At 53.8% G+C, this 483-nt stretch overlaps 1 protein-coding gene across 1 annotated transcript in view; it reads right to left on the bottom strand.

Annotated features, from left to right (window-relative positions):
* The window catches only part of TMPRSS6 (transmembrane protease, serine 6), a 17,398-nt gene that overhangs the window by 5,763 nt on the left and 11,152 nt on the right, over positions 1 to 483 (bottom strand). Inside the window, exon 12 of the mRNA XM_009710232.1 lies at positions 4 to 59. Coding sequence (XP_009708534.1) covers positions 4 to 59 — 56 coding nt within the window. The remainder of the gene's footprint in view (positions 1 to 3; positions 60 to 483) is intronic.

Genomic DNA, 483 nt, shown 5'->3' with positions numbered 1-483 from the left:
CGCCCTGCTGATCTCGATGCGAGTGCTGTCCTCACGGCACTGGAACTTCGCAGGGCATACTGGGCGGGAGGGAAGCACCGGGGAATTAGGCATGCAAGACAAGGCATCAGGTGTGAGGTCACGGTCCTAAGTGCACCAGTAGTCTCTGCAACCTCTTTCCCGACCTCGTAAGGTGTGTTTAAGACCAGCTCTGGTATAGTGCAGCTGTGTGGTCTTTGCCTGATCTATGTTGTAGGTACGCCTGCACCCTGTCTTAGACTTTGCTGATGCTGACTTAATTTTCCTTGACTTTCTGGCTTGGCCTTGGACCTGTCTCATCCTATGGACTTGCCTTGAGGTGACTGGACTCTCGGTTGACGCCAGATTACCATCACTAGACCTGGCCTGCTTGCTTTGTCCAGGTTCTGTAAGATTGCATCCCGTCTGGTGATGTGACTGTTCCTCCTGCCTTGCCGTCACCCTCAGCTCATGGGTCACCTTTCC

The sequence above is a fragment of the Cariama cristata genome, unplaced genomic scaffold (genome assembly GCF_000690535.1).
Source record: "Cariama cristata isolate BGI_N322 unplaced genomic scaffold, ASM69053v1 scaffold7581, whole genome shotgun sequence".
In the NCBI taxonomy this organism is placed as follows: Eukaryota; Metazoa; Chordata; class Aves; order Cariamiformes; family Cariamidae; genus Cariama; species Cariama cristata.
The sequence above is the reverse complement of the archived record's forward strand: the minus strand, read 5'-3'. Positions and strand labels throughout refer to the sequence as shown.